This window comes from Enoplosus armatus, chromosome 2 (assembly GCF_043641665.1).
Source record: "Enoplosus armatus isolate fEnoArm2 chromosome 2, fEnoArm2.hap1, whole genome shotgun sequence".
Lineage (NCBI taxonomy): Eukaryota > Metazoa > Chordata > Actinopteri > Centrarchiformes > Enoplosidae > Enoplosus > Enoplosus armatus.
Genome location: NC_092181.1, coordinates 27,698,370 through 27,721,797, shown reverse-complemented (window position 1 = coordinate 27,721,797; position 23,428 = coordinate 27,698,370). Strand labels below are relative to the sequence as shown.

Sequence of the window (23,428 nt, the reverse complement as noted above, 5' to 3'; positions counted from 1 at the left end):
GCCATCTTGGATTTTTACATTAGTTGTACTGAATTTGATAAAACTTGCCGTTTTTGTTACTTTACACGCGCTTGACATCTCCTGAACTGCAGCAGAGAAGTTCACCTGTCCTCTGATGGGGTCACATGTTCAGTCCACGTCCCATAAGCTCCTTAATTAGCACAGAAAGTCGGAAATGACTACTTCACTCGGGATAGCATACAACATCAGGACTAGCGATACTAGCTAGCTAGTCGGCTAACTAGCTAGTAGAACTAATGGTGAGTGCTGAGTTATCTATAAACTTCATATTCCCGAATTAAGTTCATGCACATAAAGTACAATCTACTGCTGGTAAATCTTCCCGGATATTTAATTTGCCACTGTTGCATAAAAGCTAACCAAAATAAGCAAATAATTGTAAACTGAACTCCATACAAAATATCTAGCATTTTGTGAATGCATAGCTTATTATCATGCGTAAAACATTGACTATATCTCAGGGTATCGATAAGAGCTAAACTTGGATACCGGCTACACCCAGTGATGAGGCAGATTCTTTAACGAAAACATTCATGTTAATTTGTTAGCTTCTTTTCATAGCATTACTAACGTTGTTTATCCGTAGCAAACGGTGTTAACGCGTGTAAAAAGTTTGTAATATTTTTGGAATATTGTCCTTCTCTGTCAATAATTTATATGCCGAATTAACAACTAGCTCGAAAGAAACGTAGAAGCTCCCATTACGAGTTTTATTTTAAAAATATGCCTTCGCGGAAAAGCAAAGACATTTTAAAACGGCAGGTCTTCAATTCAGTTTGACGTGACACACAGTAATCAACAGGCAGCTCATGTGCTCCACATAGCAGGGACACGAGGCGCCATCACCGACTCACACAATACTTACAACTTAAAATAAATGTTTATATACCTGGATATCAAGTTGTTGTTGTTGTTAAAGTCCTGTTTTGCTGAGCTTCATTATCCACGTGTGTGCATGTCGATTGCAGGCATCACAAACAGTAAGATAAACAAAACACTTCCGGTTTCTAAATAAAGGTTTCACTAGGTTGGATAAGATTTAGGAGAAAATATGCTGCCATTCCATCCAGACTCATGTTCACACCGTTGTCTGCTGTGGTTTATTATCGTCCTGCGTCCAGTTAGGCAACATTTAGGACTCAATGGATATTTTTCTACACTGTTATTTTGTTGGCAAAAAGAGTAACTTCCTGTTTTAGCGGCGCTGCAACCAGTGAGCTTTACACAAGTGTGCAATCGCTTCCTGTCACGGACAGCCAGTCATGCGCAGTGCTGCCCTCTGCTGGTCACACACGGCCATCACCGCATTAATGAACAATTTGTTTTAAAATGAAACTTACACTTTTTCTTCTGCAATCATTTCCTCCAATAAATATATTTATATTCCTTAACTTTATTAAGTGTGAGTGTTTTTATCTTATTTTTTCTTACTTTGTTTATGTGTGTAATGTCCCTACTCAGAGTCCACAATTGAATATATAGATAAATAATACACATATGAAATGAATACATAAATATATTTATTTAGTTTCTTTCTCCAGTGTGGTGACTCAATAAATTAAAATGTCGGCCAGCAGAGCAACAAGCAACTGAAACCAGCTGCTGGTGGCAGAATGTGTTCAGTGATAGAGGATTTAATTAATATTGTCCACCACTATTCAGCAGGTTTAGTTCATTATTTCTTTCATTAATAATAACGCATTTCATTTCTATGTTCGGATCTGGATGAAGAGACAAAATTAATCATGAATGTGTAGATTATTGATTGTCTTTTCACACACCAACAGGAGAGAGGAGGAGGAGTTTATTCCCGTTGCCAGGAGATACCGGTGACGTCAAGTTGGACATATTAAAACCGGGATATGGATAAATAGTCCTTCAAAGTAAACAGTGGTGGAAGAAGTAGTCGCATCATTCATTTAAGTAAAAGTATTGATACCACACTATAGAAATACTCCATTACAAGTAAAAGTCTTGCAGTCAAAATGTCATTTAAATAACAGTATGTAGCCTAAGTATTATTAGTATTTTATTAGTTTGTCAGAACAGGACCTGCAGTGTTTCATCATGATATTACTGGATCATTATTACTGATGCATCTAAACATCTAAACATCCCTTTAATGCTGTAGCTGGTTGACGTGGAGCTCATTTTAAATGCTTTATATACTTTTGGGGAGTTGAATTTATAACTCAGCCGCAGCATCATATTTTATATACTATTCACGTTTTGTTCTACTGGAGTACTAAGTACAGTATTTACCTGTATTTAGCAGTGGAGTAGAAGTAGTCGGCCTTTAGATTCACATCCTGTCGGAAAACGTGTCTGTTGTCGTTTTGTTCCTCAACAGGTTTCTGCAGGTTTTTTATTTATTGTTTAGCTGAGAAAGATCAAGTTTTACCTGCTTTTATTTTCACTGATGGAATGTAACTAAGTACATTTACTCATGTACTGTACCTAAGTACGATTTTGAGGTACTTTGAGTATTTCCATTTTATGCTACTTTATACTGAGCTTTATTTAGCCTACAGATTCAGATTAATTCAAAATATACAATCAACTAATGGATTTTTGTATATATATATATATATATATATACCAACTGAAACATTAATGATGTTTATATATTGCATCGATACTTGTAATCCAATAATGTATTATTATTCTGAAATGGGCCATTTTGCATAAAGAGTACTTTTACTTTTAGTACTGTAGTATATTTTGATATTAATACTTTTGTATTTTTACTGAAGTAAAAATGTGAATGCAGGACTTGTACTTTTAACTAAACTAGTATTTCTAAACTGGTATTACTACTTTAACTTAGTAAAAGATCTGAGTACTTCTTCCATCACTGCCTTCTAGTTATTATAATTTATTTGAGTTTGATTTATTTATATATTCTTTTCTATTTTATCATCTATTTATTGTTATTATTGATCTACTTGAATCACTGAGTACCGCTTTTATTCTGGAAAAACCGCACCGGAAGCGCTGCTCCCCTCTCCAGCGGAGCTCGGGCCGGTGGCCGGTCTGTGCTGATTGAACGGTTGTGATCCAAACACCCTCCCCGTAAGACGGATCCTGGATGTGGATCAGGATTACCGCCCAGCAGGAGCTGCTCCTCCAGCTCCGCCCGCCGTCTGCTGCTCCCATCATCAAAACTAAACACACGCTCATCTCTGAAAGGTGTTTCCTGCCGCACCATCCGGAGCTGCTCTGAAATCATCCTTCTCTCTCCTCTCCAGAGGGGCCGGACCGCGGACGGACAGAGAGGCCCGCCGGGTCACCGCAACAGGTCGAGAAGGAGCTGAAATATAAGTGAAGAGAATAAAGGAGGTGCGGATGAAGCGGACTGAGACGGACCGAGCCAGGAGGAGGACGAGGGTTTGACGGGCTGGTGGTTTCCGCTGCGGTCTGGATGCGACAGAGCGGAGAAGTGCCAACATGATGCCGGTGAGTGTGACACACTTCATGAAGAGACATCATCCATTCACATGTTTCCACCTGCAGCCATCTCTGTAGAACCTGGCTCCATCATCATCATCATCATCATCATCTGTGACATGTTGAACACTCCGACTCATTCAGGTTAATGATGAGAGCAGCGTCTTCAATGGAGAAATATCTGAACATAGTTCTGTGTAGACTTCAGACTGTGCTGATGATGATGATGATGATGATGATGTAGCAGGTTGAAGGATCATTAATGGGACCTTATTAGTGGATAATTATGTGTAATCATTACACTGCAGCTGTGTGTCCTGCTGAGAAAAGACTCAACTGAGGAACAATTTACATTCAAGACCACAATCATGGTCCAGAACAGTTACGTTGTAGTCTGGTTCCAGTGTTGGTCGAGTCTGAACACTAAATGGGACCTCAGTGGATCTAAACTGGTATCTGTGGTCCCGCCTGGTTCACAGTTCCCATGAACAATTAAAAACGTGTTTCACAGGACTTTGTTTCAGTAAAATAAATAAATAAATAGATATATTTTACCCCGCAGCAGGAACGTGAGCGTGAAATGAACGTGACTTTTGATGTAATCAATAATATGGCAGGTCAGCTGAGAAGAGCAGGGCCGCTGGTTTAAAGGGGAAGAAGGAGTCCTGACCTTCTCGTCCTCTCTGCAGTGCTGCTGAAGCCTCAGTTTTACTGCCTCCGGACACTTTGACAGTTTGGGTCCTGGTGGATCAGAGTCACGTCCTGGTTTGTCACATGTCCCACTCTTCTCTCTGTCCTGGTCTGTCCTGGTCTGTCCTGGTCTGCCTCTCAGGACAGTGTGTGACTGAGTCAAGAGTGTGTGTTCATGGTGATGAAGGAACATGTGACACAGTGAGGCTCACTGATGTGTTTTAATAATAATAATGATGATAATAATAAGATCTATCAGGTGCTGCTGCTCTGATCTGATCATGAGATTTATCGACAGGACGAAACACACAGAAGGTCCTCAGACTGAGCTCGAGTCCAGAGGTTTGTATTCTGTGGCGACATGTTTTTCTCAGAATCAGTGTTTAGTGGAACATACGTGCAGATTCTTGCAGCTGGCATCAACCACGTAACTTTATTTTGAAAAATCCCACCTTTTCTGTCAGGTGGGACTGAGGCTGGTTTAAAGTACGACAAACAAGAAATCCACGGTTGTGTTTCTCAGCTGAAAGTGTTGCCTGTTGTCCTGTCGGGTCGCAGCAACGCGTTGAACGCCACACTTTCACCTCAAAGTGGGTTCATTTGAGTTGTTGGGATCCACTCAGCTGCACGAGTGAGCAGTTATCTTCCCCTTGCGTGTTAAATGATAAATGAGACAGGAACATGATGAGGAGGAAGAGGAAGCAGCGACTTCTCTAACCAGCGTCACTGTTTACATCCTTTACCTTCAGCCGTCGTGTTTTCAAACCTGCTGGTGTGGCTGGAACAATGAAAAGGTCCCTAAATGTTTCACACAGTCGCCCTGATCATTATTCTGCGTCCTCAGTGGAGCTCGCCGTGCTGCTTGGTAACCGTTGCCACAGTGACCAGAAATACACACACACACACACACGCTGTTCAAGGTCATATGGGAACAGTATTATTTTAATGTTCCTCAGGCGACGAGGAACTAAAGATGTTGTTCGTTTCCAGTTCCAGCTGGACGGGGACAATAAGATCAGATGCTGTGTGAGATACTCCTGCGCTTCCTGTTCGAGATGCAGCTTTAAGTTCTGGTTCTACCGCTGATTCATGACGCATGAGCTCCGGCTGCAGCTGCTGACCAGGTTACGCTGGTGACTTCCTGTTATCAGCTCTTGGTCCGTTGACCGATGGCCTCTTGGTGAACCTTGAAAAGTTTGTCCACAATCCAAAGTGACAAGCTGATAATTATTAATGGCCAATTAGCGACAGCAAAACACGTGTGAATTATCCCAATGTATGATTTTAACGTTCAGCAGGCAGCCAATCAGAGAGGGTCCTGGTTTCAGAGCTCAGTGTCAACAATAGTTCAGCGTCCTGTGTTGATGTTGTTGACTGTCCTGAACAGCAGGCAGGGTTTGGGCTGTGTGTGTGTGTGTGTGTGTGTGTGTGTGTGTGTGTGTGTGTGTGTGTGTGTGTGTGTGTGTGCGCCTCGTTAATCCAATATTGGTGCATCACGTGATGCAGTCGACCATATGGCTCCAGACGTCCACGCCGCCTACAAAACATTTGGGATGTGACCTGCAGCGTGCCAGCTGCCGCCCCCCCCCCCCCCCCCCCCCCCCGAGCAGAAAACAGTCTGAGTGAGTCCTCAGCTGATGTTGTTCTGGTCCGACACAGTTTGACTCTGTCGTCTGATCAATTCTTCAAATAATGTCTTTAATACAGTGAAACGAAATCATTTGAATCCTAATGTAAGAACATTTCACCAGAAACTTCTGGAGACATGATCGCTGATCGCTGCTGTATTTCATGAAATGTTTCTGTGCGAGTGTTGATGAAACGTTGATGAAACGTTGATGAAACGTTGATAAAACGTTGATAAAACGTTCCAGTGCTGAAACAACACTATTTTTTTTTACTTCCTACTTTGAAGAAAAATATTTCTCTACAAAGAAGTCAAAGTTTGAAAGATTTAAATCCAAAACCGGCTGATGAGCCCGAGCAGACCCTCATCACGGCTCTGCTGATTAATTGATCGTGAAAAGAATCGTTGGTTGCAGCCCGAATTCTGAGTGTCAGCAAAAGTTTTAATTTAACTGTAATTCAATGAAACAAATGACAAAGAAAATCACTCCTGACAGACGTAACGGCAGATGTTGATGATGTTTCTGTCTGTGAACTGTTGAACTGGTCGGTGACGAGTCCTCGTTGTTTAGAAGACGCTGTTGACGTCTTTCAGACGGTCCATGGATCATTTGTGTCCTCCCTCGCAGCAGTGGGGGGGTTGGGGGCTGCTCGGTGGTATTAAGCAGCCTGATGCTGTGCTAATTCCTGGCTGGATTAAGAGCTGCAGCCTCAAGAGTTTAACAAGGCCTCGGCCTGTTGACAGACAGACAGGCAGACAGACAGACAGGCAGACAGACAGACAGACAGACAGACAGACAGGCAGGCAGGCAGACAGACAGACGGATATGTCACTCGGTACAGAGTACAGAACGATCTGAGACCTCGTGTCCTGTGAGACTCTTTCGTTTCCCCACTTTGAGTATAAACAGACACCTTCAGTCTGCACTCGGGACGTATTGAGGTCCTCTAACCAGGCTCACTGACGACAGGAGGTCTCGCTCCCCCTCCCCGTTGTCGTCCTGAGGGACAGACAGCCTCTCTCCTCCGGGCTCTGATTGGCTGTGGTGTTTCCCGGTCGACCTTGGTTTGGTGACTGGCGGCGCTGACCCACTTCATCTGCATGAACCTGGAGGAAGACGGCGGTGCTCCAGTTTCCTTCAGAGCTGTATGTAGGACAGCAGGCCGGAGACTGACTGAGGTTCACTGCTTCACTTTCAGCCTCCGTTTCATTATTCGTATGACGGAGACACTAAAATGTGTCTTGATTACTTAGAACATTGGTTAACTTGCTTTAGCTGACAGCAGCGTGAGAAATCTCCCATGAGCCACCTCTGCAGACCAGCTAATGGACTGCAGGGCTACATGATGCCCTCTTTGAATGTGGCACTTCATTTCCACTTGTCCACTGTGGCTGTCTGCTAACCTTTTAGTCTGAAGGTGAACCAGGACGGAGCCCAGAGAGTGAATATTACCTTAAAACCCCCAGAATCCTCCCTGATGAGTGACCTGGGGTTTAATAACCGGCAGCAGGAAGCTTTCAGCACGGCGATGAAGCTCTTTGATGGTGACTCTGTGTAATATAAAGATTGGATGGATTTGCCATACTGACTCTTCATCAGCGCCACCATCAGGTCAACATGTTCATGTGTCCAACACTTTGGTTTGTGACCAAATACCTGCAGAACTGATGACGTTCAGCCTCAGCTGGACTCTGTGTTTCCTGCTGATTAGCTGTAGTTTTATAACAATTCTGAAATGTGCTTTAGACTCAGAAGGGTTTCGTCTCGGCAGTGCTGGGTTTCTTTCCAGACTCTGCTGCCGACTGTACTGTTGGCTCCAACAGCACAGTGACTTTCTGTACATACGTGGTTTTCTCGCAATATTGACAAAGCAGTCATTGTGGTGAAAGTAAAACAGGCTTTTTTCAGCTTGCAGATGGAAGCAGCTCAAAGACAGAATGAGAACAGAAGAGGCTGAATGCACAAATACACAGCGTCACTTTCACATCTTTAGAAACCCTGTAGGAGAATTTGCTGACCCTGGAGGACACGGCTGGTTTGTTTCTAATGTCAGAGAGGCTTTTTATCTGTTTTCTACCACAAAGAAGCAGCAGGACTTGATTTTCTGGGGATGGCTTTCCCCTTCTCCTTGTATTTATTTACTCGTGCATCAGTGTTTCACTCCGGCTGGACCCCAAACAGACCTTTTCTCACTCAGCAACAACATCTGCATGTAAATGATGCTGCAGTCAGTCTCTGCTCTGTGAGCAGAAAGCAGAAAGGTCAAAGACGGCAGCTCATTTTTCACATCAGACCGAGTGGAACGGAGTGAAGACGGAGAGGAGACGAGAGCCGAAGCCGGCTCGGGTCGACGCCTCAACCCTCCGAGCAGCTCCGCAGGGAAACACGTACACGAGGCTCGGCTCCACCCGAACAGGAAGAATAAAGGCTGGAAAACGCTGAACGCTGCCTCCGTGAAGGTTGGCGGGCTGTGGGAGGCAATCTGGCTCTGGGCCTGACAGCAGATACCCTGCTGGAGTAACAGATGGCCCAGTGCATCATGGGATTTACAGTATGTCCACAAATATCTGTTTTAGTCTTAAATAGCACAGAAAGCTGCCATAAAGGTGCAGAAGGCAGGTTTTGTTTTTATCCTGTCAGTGGGTTGAGTGCGTCACATCACATCCTGGTTTAACTATCAACACAATCTGTTCAAAGGCGTGTTTTACATGTTTTAAAGGCACAAAACTCAAAATCCTACATTTTATAGCTTAATAGGTCAGTCCATCAGACAGCAGGTGACTCTTCTGCAGGAGCATTACAGCTGAAACATGTACATTTGATGGATTTGTCCCCATAAAACAGAGAGTTTTATTCCAAGTGACAAAGAAGCAAAAGCAGTCCAACAAAAAAATACTGAATCTACAAATACTGGAACGACGCTAAAATAGTGAGGAGGTGAGCTCAGCGTCTCCGCGGTAACTACGACCTTCACCTGACATTATCTGAGGGGAATATAAATATCACCCCACCCTTATTGTTTGTGGTGTTTCTGCTCTGTGTTTGCAGATGTTCCTCACCGTGTACCTCAGCAACAACGACCAGCACTTCAGCGAGGTTCCCGTCACGCCGGAGACGCTGTGCAGAGATGTAGTAGAGCTCTGCAAGGAGCCCGGCGAGGCCGACTGCTACCTGTCCGAGATGTGGAGAGGCTCAGGTGAGTCTCCACTAAATATATATTTACACATTTTAGGCTTCTTATCTCGAGATCACGACTTATTATCTTATCAAGCTAACAAACACTGTTCATTAACAGTTGATCTGTTTTTTTAACCAATCAGAGCGTGTCGTTGGAGAGGGGGAGCGGATGTTGGAGGCGTTGCAGCGATGGGGGCAGCAGAGGGGGGAGGTTCGATACCTCCTGCGTCACCAGAGAGCTCCAGGACGAGAGTCAGGTAAGAAACACACATGGAGGAAACCCCCGCCCTCCACCACAGAGGGCTCAACACAGGGGAAGCCAGTGAGGGATCATGTTCAGAATGGCCTGTGTGGAGGGAGGTGTGATCTGGGGGGACAGCGTGAATCTCCAAGCAGCTGGTGACTCTACATGGCTGTCTACATCCTCCACAGGACAACAGTGGGTAGTTAACAGAGATAAAGACTGCAGCACGGGGGGGGGGGGGTTATTTGGCTGAAGTTGTAGCTGAGAAACTACAAACTCATCTTAATTAGTATTAAAGAGCTCATCGGTCATCATGTGAAGGAATATGAGAAGCAGACAGACTGCGACTGTGGTTGAACTGGGACTGATCACTGAGTATAAGTACTTTAATCTAACTCCTGCCCTCAGTTGAGTACTCACAGTAATCCAGTTGTTTTTGTGCATGTCGAGGTGCTGACAGCACATGGTGCAGATCAGCAGCAGTGACGGAGGAGGTTCAGCGTGTAACTACAGTAGATGACCAACTGTAATCAGCTTATGACTCAAGCGGCGTCTGCAGCTGCTGGACTCTGTGGGGTTTTTCGATGGACTGTGATTTGGTTTTTTTTCTTTCTGTCCTAAAAACAAGGAAATCCCCTCTGAGGTTTTGGTTGATAAACAGTCCAGCTCTCAGATTTCTGACCTGGCTGGTACTTTCCAGAAAAAGAGGCTGAACGTGAACACATCTCGTGCCACAGATTTTTAGCAGCTAATGCAATGAATGTCGTTAGCTTTGTAGATGTTTGATCACAAACCAAAGAATCGGACAAATCAACATTTGGCTGATCAGTAGGATTCATCCATTCATCCAATAGTTTTTAAAGACCGCGTGGGCCAAAGCGCGGGACCGACTGACATTACCACCCACAGAGCCACGCAGCTAGCATGGCTAAAAACGTAAAATTAGCCTCAACACTAACTGTGTCTTCTTGTCCAGGTGGATCCAGAGCTGCAGAGCAGATGATGAAGAGGAACCAGGTGAAAGCGTCTGTGGAGAGATGTCTGGAGAACGGGGTGAGACTCTTTTACTCAGAGTCACATGAGAAGATCCACGTATCAGTTTCTGTACAGAGATAGGTCCGGGTGCTGCCTAGCTTAGCACAAAAACTGGAAGCAGAGGGAAACTGCTAGCCTAGCTCCATTAAAAGAGAAACAAAGTCCATGTTGTATGTTGGAAACAGAAATGTAGAAGGGACACATGGTGGTTTTAGCAGCAGTGAGTGTTGGAGCTGTTGTTGGATGGATGTACAGACCCTAACCCTCTGAAAGTTCGTCCGTGTGAAGGTGAACTCTGACTGTGTGTGTGTGTGTGTGTGTGTGTGTGTGTGTGTGTGTGTGTGTGTGTGTGTGTGTGTGTTGCAGGTCTCAGCTGCTCGTCTGGACGTGACGCTGAGCGACCTGCAGGATCTGGCAACCCGACAGCAGCAGCAGATCAATGCTCAGCAGCAGCTGCTGGCCTCCAAGGTACGACACACATACTGCGAATAATACCACGTCTCCCCCCTCTGTGACGTCTCACCCCTCTGTGTGACGTCTCACCCCTCTCTGTGACGTCTCACCCCTCTCTGTGACGTCTCACCCCTCTCTGTGACGTCTCACCCCTCTTCTCTCCCCTCTCTGTGACGTCTCCCCCCTCTGTGACGTCTCACCCCTCTGTGACGTCTCACCCCTCTCTGTGACGTCTCCCCCCTCTGTGACGTCTCACCCCTCTCTGTGACGTCTCCCCCCTCTGTGACGTCTCACCCCTCTGTGACGTCTCACCCCTCTGTGACGTCTCACCCCTCTCTGTGACGTCTCCCCCCTCTGTGATGTCTCACCCCTCTCTGTGACGTCTCCCCCCTCTGTGACGTCTCACCCCTCTCTGTGACGTCTCCCCCCTCTGTGACGTCTCACCCCTCTCTGTGACGTCTCACCCCTCTTCTCTCCCCTCTCTGTGACGTCTCCCCTCTCTGTGACGTCTCCCCCCTCTGTGACGTCTCACCCCTCTGTGACGTCTCACCCCTCTCTGTGACGTCTCACCCCTCTCTGTGACGTCTCACCCCTCTTCTCTCCCCTCTCTGTGACGTCTCACCCCTCTCTGTGACGTCTCACCCCTCTTCTCTCCCCTCTCTGTGACGTCTCCCCCCTCTGTGACGTCTCACCCCTCTGTGACGTCTCACCCCTCTCTGTGACGCCTCACCCCTCTGTGTGACGCCTCACCCTACTCTGTGACGTCTCACCCCTCTCTGTGACGTCTCACCCCCCTCTGTGACGTCTCACCCCTGTCTGTGACGTCTCATCCCTCTTCTCACCCCTCTCTGTGACATCTCTCCCCTCTCTGTGACGTCTCACCCCTCTTCTCACCCCTCTCTGTGACATCTCACCCCTCTTCTCACCCCTCTCTGTGACATCTCTCCCCTCTCTGTGACGTCTCACCCCTCTTCTCACCCCTCTCTGTGACGTCTCACCCCTCTCTGTGACGTCTCACCCCTCTCTGTGACGTCTCACCCCTCTCTGTGACGTCTCACCCCTCTTCTCACCCCTCTCTGTGACGTCTCACCCCTCTCTGTGACATCTCACCCCTCTCTGTGACGTCTCACCCCTCTTCTCTCCCCTCTCTGTGACGTCTCACCCCTCTCTGTGACATCTCACCCCTCTCTGTGACGTCTCACCCCTCTTCTCACCCCTCTCTGTGACATCTCACCCCTCTCTGTGACACTCCAGCCGTGTGCAGAGGACACTTGCCCGTGGACGGAGGCCTCTGGCTCAGCAGGCCTCACCCTGACGTGCATTCAGCCGATACAGTCGTACTAACTGACTGAGTGTGTTTGCTGGATGTTGCAGGAGCAGCGGCTGCGGTACCTGAAGCTGCAGGATCAGCGGCAGCAGCAGCAGGAGGTCTCTGAACAGGAGCGACTGCAGCAGCTCAGAGAGAACGCACACAACCAGGAGGCCAAACTGCGACGGGTCCGGGCCCTCAGGGGCCAGGTGGAGCAGAAACGCCTGAGCAACAGCAAACTAGGTCAGTGTGACGGAGGTCTGGGTGGCTGGAATCAGTTCGTAACGACATTTTATTGGTTTACATTGTGGCTGCATCAGAGAGGAGCAGGTTTACCTCTCACGGTCATCTTTGACTGACTGGAGCCAGAAAACTCAAGTGTGGCAGAAAAGAGGAGAAGCGTTGGCGGGATGAACAAGAGGCAGACATAACGGCTGGATAATTAGGACAATTATTATTTTCTGACTTGTTTTCCCATTCACTTCAATACTTTTGGGGCTGCTAAAAGCAGGTTTACCACCTGCAGTTTGAAACTAAACTGGGTCATCAGTCACATAAGTCACAGCAGGATAGATTCAGTGTGTAACTGCCCAGTCAAAAGTAATGAGGTCAGACAGCTTTGACCCTGACTCAGGGTCAGCATTATGGAAATTACAGGATTTACATTCAGCTGTCATTTCAAATGTACGTGAGACTGTTTCATCCTTTCAGGTTCACATCGGCTGTGAGTTTGTCTTCAGCATGCAGCTTCAGATTTGTAATCAGTTCCTGATTTAAATAATAATTTGACATATTCTAATGGCTGCTTAACATTTAAGTATTTTGGCATCTTTTATTAAATGAAAAAAAAAAAGGTTTTTGTTGAAAAACGTTCCTCCAAAAACTATAGTTTCGGTATCAATACTGAAGCCTGTGTTTGTTGTGTGCATCAGTGGAGGAGATCGAGCAGATGACCGGTCTGTTCCAGCAGAAGCAGAGGGAGCTGCTGGTCGCTGTGTCGAGGGTGGAGGAGCTGAGCGACCAGCTGGAGGCGCTGAGGAGCGACAGACTGGAGCCTCCTCTTCCTCCTCCTCTTCTCCCTCATCACCACAGCACCTCCTCCACAGCTGAGCTGGAGCGCCTCTACAAAGAGCTGCAGGTGAGATCTCAGTCGAGGACTTCATCAGACCTCCAGTGTGGCCTCCTGCATCAGATACAACCCTCCTGTTTATGGCTGCAACTAAAGATCATTTTCATTATTGATTAATCTGCCGGGGAGTTTCTTGATTCATTGATTGGTCGTTTGGTCTATGAAACGTCAAAAAGTGGTAAAAATACGTGTTCACAGTTTCTCAGAGCCATAGTGACGTCTTCAAATGTCAAACAATTCAATCTCAAAGATTCAATCAGCACATTTTTACATTTCAGAAGCAAATGTTTGGCACTTTGTTTGATAAATGACTGAAACAATTAACTGATTATCAAAATAGTTGCCCATTGAATTATCAATTAAATGACTAATTGTTGGAGTTGTGTTTGGTGAACTATGACCAACCAACAGACGACCTGACCTGTATCTGGTCCTGACCTTTAAACTGAGCTGATGGAACATTTCATAAACAGCTTACTTGCAGGATAACAGAGTTCGCTAACATTAGCTAACATTAGCCACCGTAAGCTACTGGTCATACAGGCTGTAGCAGTGCATTAAACTGAACATCTTATTAATTATGAATTCTACGTTTTATTTGTTGGTGGGGGATCGTGTTGTTATTGTTGTTTTTTTCAAAAGTCACGAAGTTTCACTTTAAACTCAACGGAGAGCTGGAGAGTCCAAAATGGAGGAAGCTAACCTATTAGCTTTTTCACACAATCTTTACGTGTGAGTGAAAGAGAGAGATCAGACTGTGCAGTGGTAACACTTCCTGGACACAAGGTTATTTCCACTGAAGAGAAAAAGAGCCACTGTAGTGCCAAAAAATAGTCTCATCAATTAAGTCTGTCATTAGGCTAACTAGCTTGCTAGATAGCGACAAGCTAGTGTGGCTAGTTTGAACTCAGCAGGAAGGCCTAGCTAACTAGCTAATGTATACTTGGCAATATTAGCTCCCTCCTTTTGTACCTGTTGTTCACTGAGCTTCATCCCTGACCTCCCAGTTGAGGAACAAGCTGAACCAGGATCAGAGCGGCAGGCTGCAGCAGCAGAGAGACAGCCTGAACAAGAGGAACCTGGAGGTGGCAGCGATGGACCGACGGCTGGCCGAGCTCCGACAGCGGCTCTGGAAGAAGAAGGCTGCCCTGCAGCAGAAGGAGAACCTGCCGGTGAGTTTCACTCAAAAATATTCACTTATTTTCTCCAGGGATTTAGTTGATCCCGACTTGTAAAGAACGTAAAATCAGGATAAGCCTCATTAGCTAAATTAGCTACCTTCAAGTAACCGCTGTACGGACATACAAGCTAACCTTCTACCGTCATCAAGTTCGTGCTGAGCATCATTATATTATAACATCAAAGTGGCTGCAGCTGTCAGATATTCCCGTTCCCTCCAGGTGGCTTCAGACGGAGGGGCCCCTCAGCACGGCGTGGGCTCCAGAGTGGCGGCAGTGGGGCCGTACATTCAGTCGTCCTCCACCACGAGCTCTCAGGGGCCTCCGGTACCGGCCCGCCAGCAGGTTCTGGTGAAGCCGGCGTACCCGGATGGCACCGCCACCCTGCCCATGCCCGACTCGTCCCTGAAGCCGCCTCCCAGACCAGTCAAACCAGCCTCAGGTACTGCACATGAAGTTACTCTTCAAGTTAAAACTGAAAGAAAAAGGAGACCATTTTTTCTTTAAGGAGTTATTTATTTAATCTCAAACGAAATGTCTTTGATGCTCCGTCCTCTGTCCAAACGTGCCAAAGCATGATTTGGACTAGAACTTGTACCTCCAGTGTTTACAGTTTCTCTGCTCTTTATAGGTTTTGCCACTTCAAAAATAACCAAACTCTCTGACTGGAGCAGCTCATTTTCTGAATCCAGTGGAGGTTACAGCCACGCCTCTACACTGCCCCGGATGTCCAGCCTCGGCTGCCACAACTCAGGTCAGTTGGGGCGCGATTTAACAGTAAAGCTCCACTGCTCGTCAGTCATTGTTGAGATATGATATAACATTTCTTTGCCTTATGTCTTTATTTTTTATTATTTTTTGTCATTGCTGAATTCTCAATCAGTGTCCCGTTCTGAAGAGTCTCTCTGTTGGTGCGTTCAAGGACACTCAGACGTGCCCGATTTAGCTGCTACAAAGCGATGTATTCATGAGAAAGAATAAAGCAATTTACTGTCTGGGAGATTAAAAGGAACGTAAACGATGTGTTATGATGATGATTTCCCCTCTTGTAGGTGGTAAGACTCTCACGGACCAGAAGGGCCTCTCTGGGTCTGACATCCCGCCCCCTGTCCCCTCACGGACCAATCACATCACCGAGAACCTGCTCAGGGACAAACAGGTATCAATGACTCTCACTCCTGTTCCTTACTTTTACAAACGTCCTGTTCATTTAACTTTGGCATGAAATCAAAGAATTATTAGAGGTCCGAGCAGCAAAGCTGGATTATTTCTCTTGTGTCTTAGAGATTGTATCAGATACAGTTCCCAAACTCAGCAGATAGGTTGGAAATCTCACCCACCATTCAGGCAAAAAAAATACAGACTGGCCAAATGGTGGCGCTATAACAACAAACTTTACGTCTTACTTTTGAAGTAAGTAATTAGTCTCATAAACAAATTATTTTTCCTGGATCCACAGAATCCAGGTAAAGGTCTGTCCAAGATGGTGGTGCCACCTCCAGTTCCCAGTAAGCCCAAACCTTTCTCCTCGTCCGGCCCGCCAACCTTCTCCAAGCCCCCCTACAGCACCGGGACCTTCCCTGGTAAGGTGCGACCGGTCGGGGGCCACCTCAGGCCTTCTTTGGTCCTGTCCAGCCACAGCCACACCCTCCCTCTGCCCAACAAGCAGGAGAGTCCGCCTGCCGCCGCCGTACGACCGTACACCCCCGAGCTCTCGGAGGCCCCCCCGCCTATGCTGCCGAAGCCTCAGACTGTGGCGGCTTCGTCCATCTACTCCATGTACACCCAGCAGGCCACGCCGGGGAAGGGCTACCAAGCGAGCGGCCAGGGCACGCTGCCCCGCAGCCAGCCCAGAGGTGAGGCTGTTACCGGTGATGTCACTGTTTAACGACTGTTACCTCTGATGTCACTGTTACTACGACTGTTACCTCTGATGTCACGGCTTCAAACACACAGCAAACATCTTCACATAACATTCTACAAGAAGTTTGTTTTTAATGTTTGTTTGTGGGGGGTTGAAAATATAGATACTGATGCTGTTAGTGGTACTACCACTCCATGTTATACGATTGTTATTCTACGCTCCAGTCCATAGATTCAGTTTACTTTGGTTTTGTTGCCTCTGACTTCGGTGTCTCTGCCCCTCACAGTGTACGGGAAACCAGTTCTCCCAGCTAGCGGGGGGCTGCAGTCTGTCGGCTCAGACAGCGCCATCGTGAATTCTGGGTCTTGTGTGACCGACGGGAGCGAGGTAGACAACGGTTGCCTGGGTAACTACGAAGGTGTCGGAGCAGAGCCGGCAGAACGGGCCACCCCACGACCACTCAGCCCCACCAAGCTCCTCCCCTTCCTGTCCAACCCTCACAGGAACCCCAGCGACGCCGACCTGGAGGCCCTGCGCCGACGGCTGCACCACGCCCCCCGACCCCTGAAGAAACGCAGCTCCATCACGGAGCCCGAGGGCCCGGCCGGACCCAACATCCAGAAGCTGCTCTATCAGAAAACCACTCTGGCTGCCATGGAAACCATCCCCATGGAGACAGTCGGTCCAGCAGGGATGTATGTTCAGCCTGAGGTTCATGAGGACGGGACGGGCGGTGCCGACGTCCTGTCCAGGGTCGACGATAACGCTGGAGCTGGCTTCAACCAGCCGCCTGCTGAGAGCCCAGAGGACAGCCTGACCCCGCCCCCTCTGCCCCCCCGCTCACCCATCCTTGATCCCGCCGCCTGCCGCTCACTGCCCCCCCCTCCGGAGGACAAGGAGGAGGAAGAGGTGTGTCCTTCCGCCTCGGTCTCCCAAGACTACTTTGCAGACGAGTTCCCCCCATACCCGCCCCCTCCTTACCCCACCTGTAGTGAGGTGGAGCAAGGAGATGACGCCCTCAACCTGCAGCCGCCGGAGGTGACAGGACAGGTCACAGTGCCCCCGGTGAGTGTTGACTGTGTAGCTGTTCACGGGGGGGGGGACATTATAAAGGGTCACTTCACCTGAAATCCTTATTTCCTCCCTCTCAGGGTAAGAGGTCGATCCTCCGTAAAGCTGGCTCGGAGCAGATCGACCACAGCATGCGGGTCAAGTTCAACCCTCTGGCCCTGCTGCTGGACTCGTCTCTGGAGGGCGAGTATGACCTGGTCCAGAGGGTCATCTACGACGTGAGTCACACGGCCGCGAGAGAGTCGCCTAGTTTGACACTCGGACACAAACGCAGATGTATGATAATAGTTAAGGAATAAGTGATCTCTATGAAGTGCTGCATTCAGGTACAATCTGCTATTTAGATTGTTAGTGTCGTTATAATTGAGATTAATGTGACTACAGGGAACATTTGGAACCATTTGAGCTTGAAGTTTTTCATCCTGAAAGCTATTGAATATTTGCCTGAAATGCTTGAAATCAGCAGCTTGAGTCCAGATTAAATGAGAAATACGTGATCACATTTCCGTCCTGCAGGTGGACGACCCCAGCATGCCGAACGACGAGGGCATCACGGCGCTGCACAACGCCGTCTGCGCCGGCCACACTGAGATCGTCAAGTTTCTGGTTCAGTTTGGTGTCAACGCCAATGCTGCCGACAGCGACGGCTGGTGAGTTTGAACCAGAATAACGGTCCGGTCTGCCAACCCGAAATATGTTGATTTAAGAGTTAATATTTCTGTAAGTCGACTTAAAACAGCTGCTAACATCTCATCCGTGCTCGTCACCATTTTTGGTTTCTGATGCTATTTTTCATGGTTGTAGCTATGCAGGAAGATGGTTTGTTAATCCCTCCTACAAAGGTTGTTTCTCCAACCAAGAAAACCGCCGTCCGGTAGCACCACACCGGACCTATCTGAATCACTGAGCTGAGGTGTGGGAGGTGATCCAGACGTCTGGGACCAGGCTAGTCAGCTCGAACAAATCTTTCAAACCTTACATCCTCTCCTCTGTCCTCGTCTCCAGGACTCCCCTCCACTGTGCAGCCTCCTGTAACAATGTTCAGGTCTGTAAGTTCCTGGTGGAGTCGGGGGCCGCGGTCTTCGCCACCACGTACAGCGACATGCAGACAGCTGCCGACAAATGTGAGGAGATGGAGGACGGCTACGCCCAGTGCTCCCAGTTCCTCTACGGTGAGACGAAACACAATGCAGGGCTTTGTAAGAGGGAATTTCGGGGGAGACGTTCAGGGGCTCCAAGGCCACTGAGGAGGTTCTAGGGATTCTAAGGAAGTAGCATCCACATGGAGGTTTAAGGGGTGTTGAGAGTGTTTTGTGGTTCTTAAGGGAGTTCCAGGAGTCATGTGTTATCAAGGAGGTTTCATGGGTCCTGGGGGAGGTTCATGGGGTCTACATTGTGAGGTTGTGAGAGCTCCACAACAAAGTTCAAAGGGTTCTTCAAGCAGTTAATGGGAAACCTTGCAAAAGGAGGGAGGCTTGAATTCACTCAAGTTATTCCAATGAGGACGAGCACAGTGGTGGTCTCCAGGAGTTCTTCATCAGATTTAAGGGATGTTTCAGTGGTCTATGATGATGATGATGATGATGATGATGATGATAATGATGATGATTCATGGGTTCAGGGGTCATTGAGGAGTCCCAAGGAAGAAATGGGGGTACATACAGAAGTCCCTGTGTTCCCTGAGAGTGTTTCAGGGTCCTTAAGGAGGTTTAGCCACACTGCCTGTTAGAATCATGGTCCGACAAAAATAATAAGCTTTTTTACTGGTTTTAGTCAACACTCACTGGGATTTAGTTGAGATGATCCAGTTTCTTAATGGTTCTTGCTCCCTGTTTGTGTCCCGGCAGGCGTTCAGGAGAAGATGGGAGTGATGAATCGCGGCGTGGTGTACGCCTTGTGGGACTACGAGCCTCAGAGCGACGACGAGCTTGCCTTCATCGAGGGTGACTGCATGACGGTGCTGAGACGGGAGGACCAGGTGGAGACGGACTGGTGGTGGGCGAGATGTGGTGACCGTGAGGGCTACATCCCCCGCAACCTGCTGGGGGTGAGCTGACTAATCCGAGTTTATCCTCTAACGGCTGATAAAGCTGGCTAGCATGTTAGCGGTTAGCTTGCCAGCCACGGTTTTCCCCCACCACCCTTGTGAGTAGTCACTGTATCACCAAGCTTCTACAACCAAATATTTTGACAAAGAGTTGCAAAAGAATATCACGTGACCGCCCACAATCTGTCATGTAGATTTATAAGCCGTTATTTCCAGAGGAATTTCCATGAAGGAGCTGCTTCTGGAGAGAGAGCCATTCAAAACCTTGTAAATATTCACTTTGTTAGAAACTTTATTCTCCATATTTGTTGAATTGTATGTATCAGTAAAAGGTTACTCTACCAATTAAAGGGAATTAAATGGATGTGCACCAATTGAGCCCTGTCTCCGTTACCATGTCATTATGAACAAATTACAGGAACCTTTTTCCAGGAAATTGCAGTCAATTCCTTTGTAGGAAATTATTTGTAAACTGTGGGACTGTAAAGTAGTGTTGAAGTTGTCTTCATGTATATTTCAAAGGAGGATACAGAATGATGTCCCGCTCTGTTCATTGAGCTCCACGAGGAATTGAACCGTCGACCCTGCCGGCGTCACGTGTTTTAATCAGGTTTAGCAGAGGCTCTGAGAATCCTGTTACTCAACAGTCTTATGTAAGAAGTTTCTTATCTTAATGGTGTTTTAATGAGAAACTTTCCCCTTTTATTTCTCAGCTGTATCTGAGGATCAAGCCGCGGCAGAGGAGCCTGGCTTAACCAACGGCTGGCAAATCCCTCGAAAGACCAAAATGTTGTGAGAAGGCCGAATTAACCTCTGGACTCGTGCAGCAGGGAGGTTGTTGTTAGAAAAGAGACAGATGTTTTCTGAACTGCCATTGGACCTGTTTGTTTTTTATAACGTCAGCGCAAAGAATGTCACAACGGACTGCTGGAGAGGCCGAAGAAGAAGAAGAAGAAGAAGAAGAAGAAGAAGAAGAAGAAGAAGAAGCAACAGCTCGTCTGGTAAAACAAACAGAAGATCTCTTTGGCAGATGTTTGACTGCAGCCGATGAGTCTTTGATATCCTCCCACCAGCCAGTCTTCTGGGTTCATCTTGGAATTGTTCTTGTCTTTTTCAAGATTTTATGTTATTGACATGCAACAAATCGAACCGGGGACATTACGTGAACCACGAGGCCACTGTCTTTTGATTTTTTGCCATTATTAAAGTATTTAAAGGCATAATCCCTTCGTTTTGTTACGGCAGCCACTATTTTCAACAGCTGTAGCAAAAATTAGCATTAAAACATTCAGTCATTTTTCTGTACGTAAGTATTGATATTATACGGAGCCACAGTCGCAAATTACATTTTTTTTTATGTGCATAAGATGAGCGCGATGTTTCTTTGGAGGCTCCGTAGGACAGAAGTTTCACTTCAGTTTACTGTTAAATAAATTGTAGGCAGTCTTTAGGTTACAGCTCAGGGCCTCAGGCAGGCCCAGCTCAGCGTGAACCGGCTGCCGTCCGCTAATGTTAGTTTGATATTCATATCGTTAATGTTCTGATGTTCCCCAAACACAGACGGGATGTGTGTGTTCAGGAATCACGCTTGTTTTGAAAGAGTGTGACAGTTCTTCAAGTTTATTTGCTGTCTGAGTCCGTTCTGCTGCAGCACAGAGGTTGTGTCGCTTTTTTAAAAGATTAAAAAGTCAGAAAGATTTCGTGTCATTTTTCATTCAATTCTTAAAAAACGATAATCCACATCAGCAGATAAACAACGTACATATGCAGTGAAAATTAAAATTCTGATTCCCACGTCGCCCTGTGTTGAAACTGAGGGCTTCATTACAAAAACCTGAAATGTTTTAACTCAGTGTTTTTCTAATATACTGATAGATTATTACATTTTCCAAAATAAAAGCCTGATCAGCTGAAATGAATTCCAAAGCTGTCTGTAAATCAGAGGATGCAGCGTGTATTTCTTTCACTCTTGATGAAGCTAAGCTAAACACATCCTGGACCTTATCTCTGTACTGTACACACAGACATGAAGCTAATATTCATCTTCTCATCTGACTCTGTGGAAGATGGAGATCATTAAGTTCCTTAATGGGAAAATGGGAAAAAACATATTTCAGTCAAGCAGTTTCATTTTTCAGCGCGACAGTTTATTTGTTAGCCAGAGGGACGGTCAGGAAAAACAAACTGATGAATACTCTTCAATGTTTAAATGTTCAGCCGTAGCGTTTGACCTCAGCTCAGCCTCCATCGTCTTCATCGTTCTGCAGAATCAACACGCATGCAGCATCAGAGTACAAAGTGCAAAGTCAACAGTAACTCCATTTGAACAGTAAGCAGTTTGAAAAGCTACACAAGATCCATGAAAAGTACATTCGATATTTAGGGTTACAATTGCACAGAACCTCATACAAAACTGTTTCAACACTGGATACATATTTCATATTTTAAATGAGAAGAAGAGAGTTTTTCTGCCAGTCAAAGAGCATGCAGGTTATGTTTCGCTGCAAAAAGCTGCCTGGTACATCAAACCTACAAACTTTTTACATCATCATCATTAAACATGACAGTCAGAACAAACTGGAAACCAAGGTGTCGTTAGTCAAAGCAGATACTGAATGTAATGTAGAGGCTTCAACAGCTACTCGAGTTAAAGACGAAGAATCTCTGTAAAGTGAGAAAACCAACACTTTCCACCCAAAAACAAAATGCATTTACATAATGACACATTTAACTGAAAGTTCATCAATACATCAACCTCCAAAAGTGTGGTTTATTATTATTATCTGACAAAATGTACCAACATCTGGCTGCTGGCTGGACTGCTGATCAATACCAGCTTGAATGGGAAAGAATGTCAACTGGTTTCTGTATGTGGGTCTGAAGGAGACCCAGAGCTGACTGGACAGAAGGGCTTCGTCTTAATGATTAAAAGTGCATAAAGTGCAAAAGAACAGAGAACAATAGAATGAGCTGGTGTTTGTTCACATTATAATCAGAAATCAGATCAGTGAGCGGAAACTCGCGGGAGTCAAGAGTCATTTTCTTTAACACGAGTTAGTAATTTACACTGAAGTTAGTAATGTGAGTGCTGGGAGCTTGGTGGCATAGTGACTCCTCGCAGGGCCAGCTGTTGAGCTGCTGTAGCTGCCAAGCTAACATGCTAGCTAGCCACAATAGCCCAATAGCTAGCTTGGGTGCTTGACAGTTTACAGAGGAGACGTATTTGTAGCGTTGACTCCTGTCGTGCTGCATCTTTTTGTTGCTGGAGGTTTATATAAAACTGGTGTAACGCAGCTGACATGATGGCGTCCTCCATTTTGTATTTCCTACTCCGACAAGAACATATTTCTTGTTTGTCCACACAAACTGTCAGAAAATGACCCCTGACCCCCACCCTGCTCAGCAGCAATATAAAACATTCACGATTTGAAGTTTATGGGCTGAAACATGCAAAACCAACATTTTGGTCCTAAATGTTTGATGAGCAGACAAAAACATCACCAAGAGACCCAGAATGTTGAAAAGAAACTAAAACTCCTTCTGGAAATAATCCCCCTCTTCAGATGTCATATCTAGTCTCAGAGACGTCAGCTCTTCCTGTGCAGCAGAGATCCAGGATCCAGATCTCCTCTCCTCGAGAGGTAAGCACTGTTCTGTTCCTCAAACCCCCCCGAAAATAATCCTGCTGCTTTCTCATGACAGCCGAGAAAAAGGAGCCTCTTAAATCAAATTGTGGCACAACATCAGATTAACCGTCCAGGCTTAAGTCCACTGAGGTCAGCCAGCTTTAACTCAAGACACGAACGTCTGCTGGGAGGAAGACGATGATGATGGACATCACAGCGGGAGCAAATGAGGACAGAACTATAGACCCAGCACAGGCGGATTAATACGCCGACATGTGGCAGGAGAATAAACCCGATCAGAGGAGCATTGATGACGTCTGTCCAGTCAAAGTTCTCACGCAGCTCAACATCTGCCGACTCAGTGACGGAGGACTTTAATGCTCCTGCAGGTTCTGGTCGTGGTTCTGGTTCTGGTTCTGGTCGTGGTTCTGGGAGGGGGGCAGCAGGCGGGTGACGTGGCCGATGCCCTTGGTGACGCCCTCCCTGAAGAGCAGCTTGGCGCCCAGTCG

At 46.6% G+C, this 23,428-nt stretch overlaps 2 protein-coding genes across 2 annotated transcripts in view; one reads left to right on the top strand and one right to left on the bottom strand.

The window, feature by feature from the left end:
- Nucleotides 1–3,468: 3,468 nt before the first annotated feature.
- On the top strand, nt 3,469–20,189 carry tp53bp2b (tumor protein p53 binding protein, 2b). The gene is made up of 18 exons (XM_070922405.1): nt 3,469–3,477; nt 8,835–8,982; nt 9,107–9,220; nt 10,184–10,260; nt 10,609–10,710; nt 12,070–12,247; nt 12,937–13,142; nt 14,141–14,305; nt 14,534–14,753; nt 14,943–15,065; nt 15,364–15,470; nt 15,771–16,167; nt 16,462–17,240; nt 17,327–17,464; nt 17,763–17,896; nt 18,252–18,418; nt 19,094–19,293; nt 20,007–20,189. Exons 1-18 carry the CDS (start codon nt 3,469–3,471, stop codon nt 20,046–20,048), a joined length of 3,306 nt encoding a protein of 1,101 aa, XP_070778506.1. The 3' UTR covers nt 20,049–20,189.
- Nucleotides 20,190–23,293: 3,104 nt separating this feature from the next.
- Nucleotides 23,294–23,428, bottom strand: part of gtpbp2b (GTP binding protein 2b) — a 9,046-nt gene continuing 8,911 nt past the window's right edge. The window contains exon 12 of the mRNA XM_070922469.1: nt 23,294–23,428. This exon is cut by the window's right edge and continues 66 nt beyond it. Within this exon, the coding sequence (XP_070778570.1) occupies nt 23,294–23,428 (135 nt within the window).

What these genes read in the sequence shown, in the direction of transcription:
- tp53bp2b (XM_070922405.1), top strand. An exon ending in GCCTCTACAAAGAGCTGCAG is followed by an intron (nt 13,143 to 14,140) that starts GTGAGATCTCAG and finishes CTGACCTCCCAG; the next exon opens with TTGAGGAACAAGCTGAACCA. An exon ending in CCTCGGCTGCCACAACTCAG is followed by an intron (nt 15,066 to 15,363) that starts GTCAGTTGGGGC and finishes CCCCTCTTGTAG; the next exon opens with GTGGTAAGACTCTCACGGAC.